We start from the raw sequence: 12,151 nt of genomic DNA, 5'->3' as shown, positions 1-12,151 counted from the left end.
CCATCAGCCCCACCCCTGGTATCTAAAAAACAAAAACGGAGGAATATTGGCATCAGATTCACCATTTTAGGTCGGGAGCATTTTTATCTAAAGGCTTCAAAGTTTCGATTATGAAGCAATGATACTTAACTTCCCATAAGAACATATGTCTGCTAAACAATCAACCCCACCCCAGCTTAAGCTCCTAAACAGCTTGTGACCAACGCTACCCCACTTCTGGCCCAACCCTACCCCGCTTCTGGCCCAACTCCTAAGCAGCTTTCCGTTTTGGACTTAAAAGATGCCAATCCCAGGACATTTTCCTCTTCACCTGGACAGACTCAGACACTCACACCTCTACCCAGTTAACTTGGACTGTCCCACCCCAAGGATTTAGAGATAGTCCCCATCTCTTTGGCCAACGGCTGCTCTCCACCAAGGGACAGGTTTGCCAGTTTGCCCCAGGTCACCAACAGTGAATCTCTTGCACAAGATTCAGGTGTGTGGTGTGCTCTTTGGACTATGGAAGACTGCGAGTGTCCTTTCAGATGGATTACAGCAAAAGCTTTGCCCTCTGAACTTGCCTACAACCAAATAAATCTTTTTCCTGCTGTCTTCAGGTCTTGTCTCATCTGTCCCCACCACACTATGGAGATAGTTGGCTAATCTTTTTTCTAGCATGCAGAAAGCGCAGTTGGTGTATTCTGTAACTCTCCCTTACAGACAAAGGATGGATACACACTTCAGGTTGCCTGGGCCACTATTATAGGAAAAGACTATGATTGTTAGTTTTGGCATAAGGGATGGGGCCCTTTTTCCCTAGGTGACATTATGAGCTCTATTCTGCTCCCCTAACGTTCGAGTTAGGAGAGTCACGCCGTGGCACAAAAGCCCCTTGGGCCTGTTTTTCCAGAAATGAGAACTCAGCACAGCAACCCCAGGTAAGAGAAATGCAGAACCTGGTGTTGCAGGAGCTGGCCCGCCCTGCAGGGGAGGGCCCGGAGGTTTTCAGCATCTCTTGCTCTGGGTTTGTAGTGCCCGTCCTTTCCAGATCAGCTCTGGGTCCTTTTCGTCAGGAAAGACGCATTAGGGAAGTCGCTGTTTCCTGGCAGGATGCCACTATCAATCCGCACCGCCCATTGCCCCTTCCAGCTTCCAACCCCGGGTAACTTTTCTCTCGTGGCGTGAGCGCTCGACGCTCCTGCCACCACCCAGATGGCCGCCAGCGCCTTTTTTCTGATGCCACTGCCAAGATGGCCGCTGCCCCAGGTTTCCGCCTTCGTGGGGTGTGGCCTGGGGACTTCAGCCCCGAAACACGCGAACCGGGCGCAGCCAATGAGAAGGCAGGCAGCGCGGGCTCGGAGAGCTAGCGCCTCGACGTCCTGGCGCTCACCATGGCGGGCTCGCCGCCTCCGGGAGCAGCCGCGGGTTCCGATCCGCTACGCCGCCGGAGGTCCTGGGCCGAGCTGCTGGGTAGGTGGGCGGACCTCCGCCGGCCCGAGCCCCTTCCCTGGGCGCTTCCCCACCGCGGCTGGCCGGCTCCGGCCTGAAGGGTCCCGGCGGCCCGGCCCTCCGCCCGCTGGGCCCCCGGCCACCTCGCGGGCGGTACGCCTTGCGTCCCCTGGGCCGGGGCAGGAGCTCGCTGGGTCGACGTCTGGAAACTGATTTTCTCCTTTTCCTTAGCGGGAAGAGTCAAGAGGCAAAAATATAATCCTGAAAGGGGACAGAAACTGAAGAACTCGGCGGTGCAACTCCTGAGACGCCACCAGAGCCTGAGTGACCTTCTGCTTGAGGTGAGAGGAAGTCGGTGTGGCCTTGGCTCCCAGCTGCCTGGGGAGGAGAGCGGGGCATCTCGGTGGAGAGCGCGGTTGAGGAGTGGGTTAACGACTCTCCCCAGGCTGCGGTCAGTCAGTTCCACTTTAAAAGTCTCAGGCCGGCCCGGTAGGAGCCTCTGGGTTTTGACAGTGGTGCACGCCCTGCTTTGATTCTAGGTGGAAGATCCACTCTGTGAAAAATTGTGCCTCGACAGATTGATTGATTGTGACAGTGACAAGGCCTCCACGGATGGTTCTTGTTCCTTCATAGGTGAGTTACACTTGGATTCTTAATTCATGGAGTTAGAGGATTTGTTATTTTATGATTTGGTGTGGGCTTGTTTTGCTGCTGTGTTTAGAAATTGACTGACTTGGGTAGGAACCAAGCTGATTTATGAAAGACCGCAGTGTGTGCTGCTCATCCACAGAGGTGCACAAGCAGAGGTTGTTGTGCCGGGAGCAGGCAGGAAGGCAGTGTGTTTCTAGGTGTGTGTCAGGGAGGAAGGAGGAGGGTAAGTGTGTTTCTAGGTGGCCACTTTCCTCCCAATTTGGGATAGTGAGATAGGGAAGGCTCTGGAGGAGATAACAAAAAATGTGTTAGATTTCTTCTTGTCCTTCATAGTTTTTTACATGACAGCTATTTTTGCAAATAGTGGAATTAACTGAATCACTAATTTGTTCTTAAGAAGTATAAAGGTAACCTTAGATAATAGGTCTGGCAGAATCTCTGATGCTGTGTGCCATTGGGAAATGATCCTGATTTTCACTGCCATAACTGGTTTTGAATCTCACAGATGATGAGTCACAAGTCCAGGGGCCAGGCATGGTTGTACATTCTTGTAAGGACTTTGGATAAGGCATGAGATCTTGTGCTGTTTATCCTTAATCACAGAAGTATGGACCCTCCACCCATTAGTAGTAGTAGTTGTTGTTTTTTATAACTTTATTTTTATTTATTTATTTATTTATTTATTTATTTATTTATTTATTTATTTATTTATTTATCTGGTGCTGAGGATCAAATCCAGGGCCTTGCACATGCGAGGCGAGCACTCTACCGTTGAGCCATAACCCCAGCTCCCATCCATTAGTTTTTAAATTTCTTTTTCTTTTCTTTTTTTTTTAATATTTATTTTTTAGTGTGCACAGTATCTTTATTTTATTTATTTATTTTTATGTGGTGCTGAGGATCGAACCCTGGGCCTCACACGTGCTAGGCAAGTGGTCTACTGCTGAGCTACAACCCCAGCCCCTAAATTTGTTTTTTGCTGAAGAGATGGCTACCATGCTTTAAAAATTAAATAAGTAAATAAGATAAATGCATTTTAAATAAAAATAAATTTTTCCATGGCAACAAATAGTTGATTTCTAATACTCTACTGAAGCCTCTAAAACCATCGCATTTGCTCACTTCATAAATATGTGCTTTCAGAATCTTGAAGATAATGATCATGTACTAGAACTTTCTATTTCTTCTCATAAATTAGTTTTTGAAGCTAAGGAAGTGACTGCTTGTAGGTGTTACCTATTTCCAGGGTGCACAGCGTTTCTCACTTCAAGGAAGGTAGACTAGAGACTGGTTGCTCAGGAGTAGCCTGGTGGCTGCCTGAGAGTCAGCATTGGGGTTCCTTCTGTTAGCCCTGCAGACTGACTCCACCTGTGGCCCTTGCTTCCACCAGGTGTGTGTGGCAGAGCATTGGGAAGCCCCTACCTATAAAGGCGATGGGATGCTTCCATCCTACAGGTCATCTGGATGCTGAAGTAATCAGGAAGACAAACTGCTGCACCCATGAACGCTTAGTGGCTGGGCACTTACCTAGCATGGACGGCCATGGGTTCCATCCCCAGCACGGGGAATAAAAGAAGAGAAAGGAGAAGAGTAGTTGAAAGAGCCTGCTGGGGTTCTCATTCGGTGGTGCTGGCTGAACGGTGGAGATAGAGCTCTTTCTGTAGCTGTCAGCATATCTGCTCATCCTGCTTGCCTGTGCGTGTGCACAGCTCTGGGTTCAGAAATTACCTCTCATTGTAGTAGAGCTGCTTGGTCCATGAAAGTGTCTTATTTTGTGTATCATGTTTTTCCCTTTACATTTTCCCCCCTTTTGAAGACAGTTTTCTGTGTGCTGTGGCTTAAAAAGATATTTTAACTCAAATTGCTGATGTTTTCAGGAAAAGTTTTGTTTTTTGTTTTGTCTTTAAGGCTCTGCTTTTCAGGATCAGGCCTTGAAGGTGGGGGTTCCTGTGGGGAAACTGTCGGCAAGGACAGTTGCCTGCAGTATGAAGATGGTTTGTGAGGAGCCTAGCCATCCCGTGCTGCTCATCACCGAGCAAAGAGTGAGATGCCAGTTCCCCTAAATGTCACATGTTGTTGCTCATGAGTTTGTGTGGAAATAGCACACTGCTGTAGTTTAGGTAGTCTGCCTGTCTTCAAAAAAGATCTATTGTCCTTTCAGAAGAAACTGTCTTTCTTGCTTGAGATTGCTCAGTATCTTCTGGCACACAGCATGTTCTCCCGCCTCTCCTTCTGCCAAGAAGTATGGAAAGCACAGGTAACAACCCCAACTCTGGTCTTGTCCAGCAGTGCTCTGTTGATTTGGTTGGAGCCAGAACCCTGGGTTTTCTTGGGGATTCAGTTGAATATGTTGTTTAATGATAATGAAATAAAAGTTCATCAGATGCTCCTGTGCTGGGAAGGAAGAGCCTCAGTCCTTTTGCCAGTGTCTGCCCATTGTTGGCAATCTTTATTAGAATACAGTGCATCCCAGAAACAGGGTGGTCTGCCTTCTTGGGTATATTATCATGAAGTCTTTTTCAGTGTAGTAGTAGAGTATTTAAATATACTGAAAGTATTTTTTTGAATAATTCAAACTCTGTAGGTTTACAGATATTTTTCGTTTTGGTTTTTGGTACCAGGGATTAGAACCTAGGAACATTTAACTACTGAGTCACATCCATTGTCCTTTTTATTTTTTATCTTGAGACAGGGTCTTGCTAAGTTGCTGAGGGCCTTGCTAAGTTGATGAGCCTGGCCTCAAGCTTCAAACCCTGCTGCCTCAGTCTCCCTAACCGCTAGGATTACAGGTGTGTACCACTGCACCTGGCAGTTTACAGATTTTTTTGAAGTTTTGAAAGTGCTCAGTTACCATTTTGTGCTAACTGCCTGAGCAAGTGTATAAAAGTGGTAACTTCCATCCTTTTATCCTGCTTATGATCCCTGTGCTCATTGCATCTAATTTAGGACAAGGCAATGACATGCACATGAAAATTGCATTGTGTCATCTTCACAATTGTGCAGAGAAGGTGTGAGGAAAGGCTTCTTGGCAGCTGAAAGTTGCCTGGAGGTTGGGGGAGGGGAGGGGATAGCAGGTGGTGGGGGACAAGATCAGCATGGTCTGAGCAGGGTCCAGTGGAATGGTGTGAATGCCTGGCCAGTCCAGGGGGGCTTCCCTGGGGGAGGCTCATGAGGAAAGGCCTATGCCATGCATAAGAGTTTGACTTTGTCCCCAAAGCGATGAGGAGCCAGTAAAGGCATCTACAGAAGAGTTGGAGTACTAGGGATTAGAACCCAGGGGCATTTAACCACTGGGTTGCTGTGTTGGCTGCATGGAGCCAGGTTGGGGTGGCTTGCGAGAGCCTGACAGGCAGCAGGTTAGACTGTGGGAACGGAGAGAAGCCCCAGGACAGCAGAAGAGCCTGAAGGGGGGTAGGAACGTGAGCCCAAAGTGAGGCCTCAGGCCATGTTTCAGTGGGCATGAAGTCAGCCTACGCTGGGACACAGGCACAGACTCATAACACTCATTTTCCTCAGAACTCTCTTTTGCTTGAAGCTGTATGGCGTCTTCATGTGCAAAGTGTCGTGAGCCTACAAGAGCCACTGGAAAGGTAGTGCACTAGTGAATCCATGTTGCTTTGACATTGCTGTTTAGTATGAATTATTTACTTCCAAAAGCACCTGGAGAAGCAAATGCCTCATTGTTTAACGAGAACATTAGTTGTTATTGAAATCATGTGTGATTTTTTTCCACACCACCTGAATCCAAATGGTGGTGTGACAGTGGCTCACACTGATTAAAAAAGGTCATATCTTTTTCTTATTTCAAAAAAAGCCTGGGCTATGGGGTTGCTCAGTGTCCTCGAGCTGCCTGGAACCTGTGAGTTCCTGGGTTCTGTATGCAAAACTAAACAAAACCTCTAGATGAATTAAAGAGGAAAATGTCAATACATAAAAGCCAGCCCTGGGAGGACTTTCGTGATCTTGAAGTGGGAAGCCTAAACGTGACAGAGCCAGAAGCTATACAAGGGTAGTAAACTCCACTACATGAAGTTTAGTGTGCACCTAATATACCTTGAGATGAGTGGAAATGAAAATAGTCTTCCAGAATCTGTGGAACACAGCTAAGGAAATGTTTAGAGGGCAATCCATATTTGTAAAAGCCTATATTTCAAAAAAGAATGTTATCAATCTAGGCTTAACCTCAGAGACTAGAAAGAGAAGAGCAAGTTAAGCCAGATGGAGGGAGAAAGTAATAAGGGTTATAGCAGAAACCAGTGAAGTAGGAAACAAAGACATACAGAGAGTATGTGCAAAGGAGCTGCACATGTCCCGTATGTGTCCCATCCCTGATCCCTACAGTGTTCAGTGCAGATAAGTGAACCATTTGAAATTGATTGTTTCTGGGTCATTTGCAGCCAGGCAGAACCCTGTAGCTGGTCCATGGACTTTTGGAGCAGAAAGACTAGGCTTCACAGTGGAGTGAGGGTTGCAGAAAATTGCCAAGTAAGGGGAGGCAGCCATGGGGTCAGGCAGACCCAGATCCACTGTGTGCTGTATCCCCAGCCATCCTGACATGCGGGCGGTGGTGGCGTGGCTCTTCAGGAACCTGCGCCTCCTGTGCCAGCAGATAGACACCTCCTGCCCATACCTGGACATCACTAGGGCTGTGCTCTCTGGTATGTTCATAGTTCCTGAGAAAAGTACCTTGGGGGCGCTGGGGTTGTGGCTCAGTGGTAGAGTGCCTGACATACATGAGGCCATGGGTTTGATCCTCAGCACCACATAAAAATAAAATAAAGATATAATGTCCAACTGAAAGTAAAAAGTAAATATTTAAAAAAAGTTCCCACGGCCAGTGGGAAGCTGAGCATCCGCCATGCCTGTGAGCGTGGGGCCCAGCAAGTTCCTGGTGTCCTGAATTTGCTTTTAGCCTCAGCAGTTGGAGGGGTTTGGCAGAGGCTGCATTTTCCATTAGTGGCCAGCTCTGTCTGCTCTGTGAGCCTTGGTTGCCTGCATTGCCTGGAATCCTCCCTTGCAAAAAGCTCCTTCCTGGTGGGATGAGCTGCATGTCCTGTATTTGCTGTGGGGGGACCATCCATGAGCCATCCCTTGAGATCTACTTCTTTGCATTAAGAGAAAAAGCCCTTAATATAAATTTGATGTATGCTAAGTACTTCCAAAATAGAGTGAGGGTAAGTCTGGCTTGGCGAGTGCGTGTATGTTGATAGGAATGGGGCTGGGTGGCCCTAGGGATCTGTGTGAGTCACAGCTGCTTGGAGACCATATGTGTGTAAATACTTTGGTTTGTGGTTTTCCAGATTTTGTGGAGCTGTTGGTTTCACAGGGATTTCAGGAAAACTCGGATCTGAGAAGAGTGGAGGAGACTGGAACAATGTCCCAGGTAGGAGGGACAGCAGAGCAGGGAGCTTCCCGACTCAGCCTCCTAGCAGCAGTGGGCTGGGGCCTGAGGAGCAGGCCCCACCAGGTCTTGGCTCCTTTTGGAACTCCTGGGCTAGTGGCTGCCATTTGTTCTGTGTCCACACTTGTAAGTTTTGCGTAAGGAAATCATTTTCTGCGAAGTGACCACTGAGGGTGTCCTGAGTTTCCAGAGGTCTCCAGGGCAGGGGTCTTCACAGCAGCACAGGTCTATCCTGGCAGCACAGGAGGGGAGGGGGTGCAGCCAGAGCGGGGGCTGTGGGTCCCGGCCTAGACCTTGCGGGGACATGCCTGGGTGTCATGGTGGGCAGCATTGGGGGATTTCTAGGTTTGTGAAGGAATTTTGGAGGTGCTCTTCTTTGTAGAGGTGACAGGTGTGTCTAGTGCGAGTGCGTGACTGCCCAGACACTGCCGAGTGACATCCCTGTGCTCTGTTCTGACAGGTGGCTGCTGAGGTGCTGCAGAGCATGCTCTCATGTAAGTCAGTGGCCCCTGCAGCTGGGAACACGTGGCTGCTCAGGAGCCTTCCCAGCTTTCCGGCCTTGCCCTGGCAGTAGCTGGCCGGCGTGCTGCTGCAGAGCCCCGTTCAGTGTGGCTGCACAGTCAGCTCCAGGGCTGCACAGTGGTGCAGCTCACTGCAGCATCAGCAGCCTGCTTGTTGTGAGGATCTGGGGACCCAGTTCAGTGGCAGAGCACTTCTAGCTTGTGCCAGGCCCTGGATTCCATCCCCAGAACCACAAAAGAAAACAAAAAGCTGGCAGGCCTCGGTGTCCTCAGGGTAGGTAACTGGCTGGCTGGACCTAGTGCCATGGGATTTAAGGGCCTTCAGAGGCCTGAGACTCAGAAATTGACCCCTTTTCCCAGAGCACTTGAGGGTGGGTGCTGACAGACTGTTAGTGCCTGCTGAGTGCTGCTTCTGCCCTGTGTTGTCAGTGGCACTTGACACTTTGGCTGCCGGCCTTCAGGAGGAGTCCTCCGATCATAGGGTGGTGAACTGCTGGTATGTGGGCAATTTGGGGAAGGGTCCATGCTCATAGGGAGGCCAGGGGCAGAAGCCTTTCAGTGGAGGCCTTCCCATGGTATTGAAACCCGTCTAGTGTAGCAACCCCTGGTCCAGGGCACCACTCTCTCCTTCATCTTCTGAGAGCCAGTAGGAAACACACCCCGTACTCCTGCTTCTGGAGTCCCTCAGGAAATGGGGCCTCCTGACGTGAGCTGAGCCCCATGGCTTCCTCCTCTCTTTGCTCTCAGACCCTACCACAGAGCTTCCCAGAACATGCTGCTGCTGTTGGTCCTCCCGTGTGGCCAGCCCCACACTGCTCTCTGGGTCCTGCTCAGATCTGCCGTTGTCAGGCTTGGTCAGGGTGGCCTTCTCTTTCCAGGGCTCCGTAGACTCACAGAGTTGAGCGTGGGAGGTGGGGGTAAGGATGTGCTTCAGTGCACAGTGGGTCAGGGCCTTGAGGGTGGAATCCCAAGAGGACAGGTAGAGGCCCCCATATTTCCAGGTCTTCTCAGTCTTTTTTTTTTTTTTTAGAGAGAGAGAGAGAGAGAATTTTTTAATATTTATTGTTTAGTTTTTGGTGGACACAACATCTTTGTTTGTATGTGGTGCTGAGGATCGAACCCCGGGCCACATGCATGCCAGGCGAGCATGCTACCACTTGAGCCACATCCCTAGCCCTCTTCTCAGTCTTTTAATTGTTTTCCTCTTGATTTTTATCTCTTACAAGGGGCTTGATGTGCTGAATGACTCAGTGTTTCTGTTGCAGTGGTTAAAACACCATTTTGTTATTGAGTTACATGTGATGGTAGAGTGTACTTTGACATACTATGTGTACTCACATAAGAACACTGGGAGGTTATGTTCAATTCATCCTACTGTCTTTCCCATCCCCTTCCCTTCCCCTCACTCTCCTGTCCAATCCAGTGAACCTCCACCCCCTCCACCACCCCCATTGTGAGTCAGCATCTGCATATCAGAGAGAACATTCTGCCTTTAATTTTTGGGTTTGGCTTATTTCACTTAACATGATACATTCCATCCATTTCCTGGCAAATGCCATAATCTCATTCTTTATGGCTGAGTAATTCTATTGTGTATATGTGCCACATTTTCTTTATGCATTCATAAAGGGCACCTAGGTTGATGACATAGCTTAGCCATTGTGAATTGAGTTGCTATGAACATTGATGAGGCCATGTTGCTATAATATGCTGATGTTAAGTCCTTTTGGGTACAAAATTAGGAGTGCACCACGTTATTTGTGTGTGTGTATATGTGTGTGTGCGTATGTGTGTGTGTTAGTCTGCCCAAGTTGCCAGAGCAAAATATAGTGGACTGTGTGGCTTAGCAGACATTTTCTCACAGTTCTGGGTCTAAGCTGGAGTTTGAGGGCCAGCAGGTCTGGCTTCTTGTGAGGACACTCTCTGTGACCCTGTAATGAGGCCCTGTCTGTGCACCTCAGGTAGGCTCCCCACTGAGCTAGGCTGGCAGGTCCGGCCCAGACGGCCTGTTGGGCCAGATCTCTGAGACAAGCTTCCTGAGTCGGGTGGCTTGCTGTGCTGTTTCTTCTCATGTCTGTGTTTGGCTGTAGTACTTTAAGTTCAGACATTCTCTCATGGGAATGGCCAGGCTCCTGCTGGCCCGGCTGCAGTGTGCTCTGTGGAGAAGGCTGGCAGGGGTAGGACTTAACTGCTGGCCCCTTGGTTCTTGCCCCCTCATTGCCATGGCTGTGGGTGCCTTACCCATGTTGGGGAGTCTTGCAGAGTGGCAGGCGGACCCCAGCCTAGGGACATCTGCCCCATGCTCCTTCCCTGTTCTCTCGGAGTCATTGGCTCTAACAAGAGCACAGCTGCCACAGCCACCGCACATGCCGGGTGCTATGCCCTGGTCTGCTCCTGGTGGCTGAGGCCTCCTGGCTGCCCATTTCTGCTCAGTTATGGCCCATCCTCCTTATCTGGTTCTCGCCTCCAGCCTGCCTCTGCACTCTCGGCTCCTCACTGCTTCATTTCTGTCTTGATAAGACCATTTTCCTTGGATCCCACTCAAAGCCTAGAGCTGGCCAGGTGCAGTGGCCATACCTGTGATTGTAGGGACTCGGGAGGTTGAGGCAAGAGGATGCAAGTTCAAGACCAACCTGGGCAACTTAGATCCTGTCATAAAATGAAAAATAAAAAGGACTGGGGGGTGTAGTCAGTGGTAGAGCACCCCTGGTTTCTATTCCTTGTATCAAAAGAAGAAAGAAAAAACAAAAACCCCTGCAGCTTCATGGCCTGACCAAGAAAGCGCTTTTAAGGATAAAGAAAGGAATGCCTGCGAGACCCATGCTGCGAGGACTGGGCCTGAAGGGGCAGCCTTTCCTCCTGAGAGTCTCCCTCTGCTTTGCTCAGGCTTGGTGTGTTCCAGGCTCTCCCGTGTGGTAGGGTTTCTGCGGATGCGCTGAAGAGGTTCCTCAGCCACACCCTGACCCAGGTTCTCACTCACAGCCCTGTACTGAAAGGTGGGCCCAGCACCTTGGCCCCTGTGCACTCTGGGGCAGCTCCCTGGGCCCTGATGGATTCATGGCTCTGTCCTCTACAGGAACTTGGGCCCTGAGACCTGAGGGTGCAGCTTAATGCTCTGAGTAACCCTAATCCTAACCCTAACCCTAAACCCTAAACCCTAAACCCTAAACCCTAACCCTGAGCCACAACCCCAGCCCTGAGAAAGTCTTATGAGAGAATTATGGAAACTGTAGGTCTAATAAGAAAATGAGATTTTGATGGAGAATAGGAATGTCAAGTCTAATGGCCAGGGAAAGACAGTAATATGGGACTGTTTACCATAATTCACTGTAACCAGTAGTTACAAACATCCATGGTGTATACCTTCACGATTGCACTGATTGCCTTCTGCTGTCTCTTCGGAGTCTACCCAATTAAAATGCATATATATTTTAATATTTGTATTACTAGGCCTGGCAGTCTCAGTGCTGAAAAACTGTTAAATGATGATTTGAAGTTAAAACATTTGAACAAAATTTCTAAGACTAATATTTTTTTCCAATGCATTAATCAGAGAGGGGGAACTCTTCTTATAGGTGCATTATGGGTTTGCTTTGTAATTCTAAATAATATTCTAGGTGTCAGTTCTAGACAGATGTTGGTAAGACTTATTCCTATTTTGACTTAGCTCCAAAGCAACTATTGAGCCCCACATTACTTGTATTTGCTCTAGAATAGTCATTTTTAAGGGAATGATTAAAATAAACATGGGAGGAGAGATTTCAGAAATCTTATAAATATGTTTTCTCATTCAGGAATAGAAAATAATAGTTTCCCAAAGTTGGATTCCCCAGGGTCTTCCTCCCAGCTCTTTGGGCCCAAGGTGAACACAGACCCTTCCTCAGACTTCCAACATTATTGTCATGCCACCTTTTTGCTTCAGGTCCTTCCCACTGAGTCTAAAACTTAACCTCTTTCCAAAGCACCATGTTTGGGATGAGACAGTCAGGAATATGATAAAAATTCCCTAATTTCATATCTCTAGCAAAAGTTACTGAACTAATACTGTCTTATGAGACCATGCATTGAGTGCTTTAATCCTTCCCATTGCTCTGTGGAGGTGCTGATGCCCTACTATGTGTTGAGAAGATAGAAGCCAGGAGTGTTC

The 12,151-nt window shown here is 48.6% G+C and overlaps 1 protein-coding gene across 1 annotated transcript in view; it reads left to right on the top strand.

Moving 5' to 3' along the window:
* The first annotated feature begins 1,373 nt into the window (after positions 1 to 1,373).
* Positions 1,374 to 12,151, top strand: part of LOC144253108 (Fanconi anemia group A protein-like) — a 68,803-nt gene continuing 58,025 nt past the window's right edge. The window contains exons 1-10 of the mRNA XM_077795012.1: positions 1,374 to 1,452; positions 1,663 to 1,772; positions 1,971 to 2,064; positions 3,991 to 4,124; positions 4,244 to 4,339; positions 5,599 to 5,672; positions 6,628 to 6,740; positions 7,383 to 7,465; positions 7,944 to 7,977; positions 8,434 to 8,504. Of these exons, the coding sequence (XP_077651138.1) occupies positions 1,374 to 1,452; positions 1,663 to 1,772; positions 1,971 to 2,064; positions 3,991 to 4,124; positions 4,244 to 4,339; positions 5,599 to 5,672; positions 6,628 to 6,740; positions 7,383 to 7,465; positions 7,944 to 7,977; positions 8,434 to 8,504 (888 nt within the window). The remainder of the gene's footprint in view (positions 1,453 to 1,662; positions 1,773 to 1,970; positions 2,065 to 3,990; positions 4,125 to 4,243; positions 4,340 to 5,598; positions 5,673 to 6,627; positions 6,741 to 7,382; positions 7,466 to 7,943; positions 7,978 to 8,433; positions 8,505 to 12,151) is intronic.

This window comes from Urocitellus parryii, unplaced genomic scaffold, assembly GCF_045843805.1.
Source record: "Urocitellus parryii isolate mUroPar1 unplaced genomic scaffold, mUroPar1.hap1 Scaffold_95, whole genome shotgun sequence".
In the NCBI taxonomy this organism is placed as follows: Eukaryota; Metazoa; Chordata; class Mammalia; order Rodentia; family Sciuridae; genus Urocitellus; species Urocitellus parryii.
This window is presented reverse-complemented; position numbering and strand designations above follow the sequence as displayed.